Consider the following 1692-nt stretch of genomic DNA (forward strand, 5'->3'; position numbering starts at 1 on the left):
TACACTATATATATGTAACCCCTTGGCCTAAAATTGGACACAATAGTAATCTTAGAGATACTATAGCCGATTTTGAGTGCCTCCAAGTCTTCTCTCAAGTTCTCCAAATGTTGGTGGTGTTTTGTGAACTATTTGAGGCATCACACTTTAGGTGCTCAGTTCTTAGAGGCCAAATACAACAAGCCACAACAAGAGATATTCTTCTAACTAGGTTTATGATTCATATACCAAAATTTTGTATGCTAGTTTAGGTTTCATGCTTTGGAAACAATATTGCATGTATAATTAGAGAAAACTTAGATACAAAGCATTAGGGTTGTATGTGCTCCATAAGGTTGTTATAGTGCTCAAAACCCATCATGTATAAGGACTTCATGAATTGCAAGCCTTCACCATTCAACAACAAGGAGGATCCAGTGGGAGTAATGGAATGGATCTCGGAAATGGATAAGGCTTTCGACACGTGTGGTTGCATTGGAAAGTGTCTAACCACCTATGTCGTGAGGCAATATAAGGGTGCAACGATCTATTGGTGGAACAAGTTAGGGAAAACGCTAAGCCCTAACAAGTCGTTGCAACTGATGTGGGAAGAGTTTTTGACCCACTTCGAGGGGAAGTTTTGTTCAGATAAGGACATGTTGGAGTTGGAGAACCAACTCCTAATGTGGAAAAAAGGAAGCATGACAGTTGATGAGTACACTGATGCTTTCATTGAAAAAATGGAGTTTACACTACGATTCGTCCCTGATGAACTGGCCAAGATTGATAGGTACTCCAAGGGACTACCATGGGAGTATCTTGTGCCTGTTAAACATGCACCTCCTTTTGAGACATCTATCTGGGCTACAAGGTCTGTGGAAGACATGATGAGAAGGAGAACTACCGACAAGACTGAAGTTGGCGAGAAGAGGAAGAGTGAATGATTCCCTCACTCCAACAAGAAGGACAAATTCTCGAAGTCTGGACCCAACAATAGGAAGTCTGGGAAAATGGCAAAGCAAGGTTGTGTCAAAAGTGCAAAGTGAAGCATGTTGGACAATGGAAAAGTTTTGGCCTGCTAAAAAGGTGGCAAGACTGGTCACTATGCTAGTAAATGTACAACCAACCAAAGGCGATGCTTGGAGTGTGGGGAAGCTGGGCATATCAAGGATGCATGTCCAAAGAAGAAAGGAGCTACAAAATCGAATGCAGAAAATGCGAGGGCATTCCAGATGATCTTGGATGTAGAAGCAGATAACGCCTAAGGAAGATGGGAGAGGGAAGCCAAGTCTTCAAAGCTCAAGACGCAAAGTAGTTATCCTATATAAATAGTAATTGGATGAGTATCGTAATATAAGAGGCTTATGTAAGAATAAACCTTGTAATCATTTTCGAAAGATATAAAATTTCTAAAATTTTTACATTGTCGTGTGATGCTAAGAAATTATGATTTCAACATGAGGGATTGGTTAAGAATAAATTCTGGTATAGTGTGCCTTGTAGGAAGGACACTACACGAGGAAGAATTTATACCAAGGATTGGGAAATGGAATTGATGTCGAAGATATGCATGGAAAAAAACACCTAGTGGAGTCTAGGAATTTTGTTGTTCTTGGACACATTCATATTTGTTAAGTTGCTTTTGTGATTTTAGGAATAAGAGCTTGGGTACGGCGAGACAAATTTTAGGACAGGTATAAGTAGCTTTGGAAG

General features: G+C 40.0%; 1 protein-coding gene across 1 annotated transcript; it reads left to right on the forward strand.

The window, feature by feature from the left end:
• Window positions 1-359: 359 nt before the first annotated feature.
• LOC145106873 (uncharacterized) lies at window positions 360-923 on the forward strand. The gene has a single exon (XM_079043798.1). The coding sequence runs from the start codon at window positions 360-362 to the stop codon at window positions 921-923; it is 564 nt and encodes a 187-aa protein (XP_078899924.1).
• The last annotated feature ends 769 nt before the right edge of the window (window positions 924-1692 follow it).

Source organism: Lactuca virosa, chromosome 4, assembly GCF_052849685.1.
Source record: "Lactuca virosa cultivar CGN04683 chromosome 4, Lactuca_virosa_CGN04683_v6, whole genome shotgun sequence".
NCBI classification, from domain to species: domain Eukaryota; kingdom Viridiplantae; phylum Streptophyta; class Magnoliopsida; order Asterales; family Asteraceae; genus Lactuca; species Lactuca virosa.

Bases quoted from the DNA above. Each gene is read 5' to 3' on its own strand.
- LOC145106873 (XM_079043798.1), top strand. From the start codon at position 360: ATGTATAAGGACTTCATGAATTGCAAGCCTTCACCATTCAACAACAAG.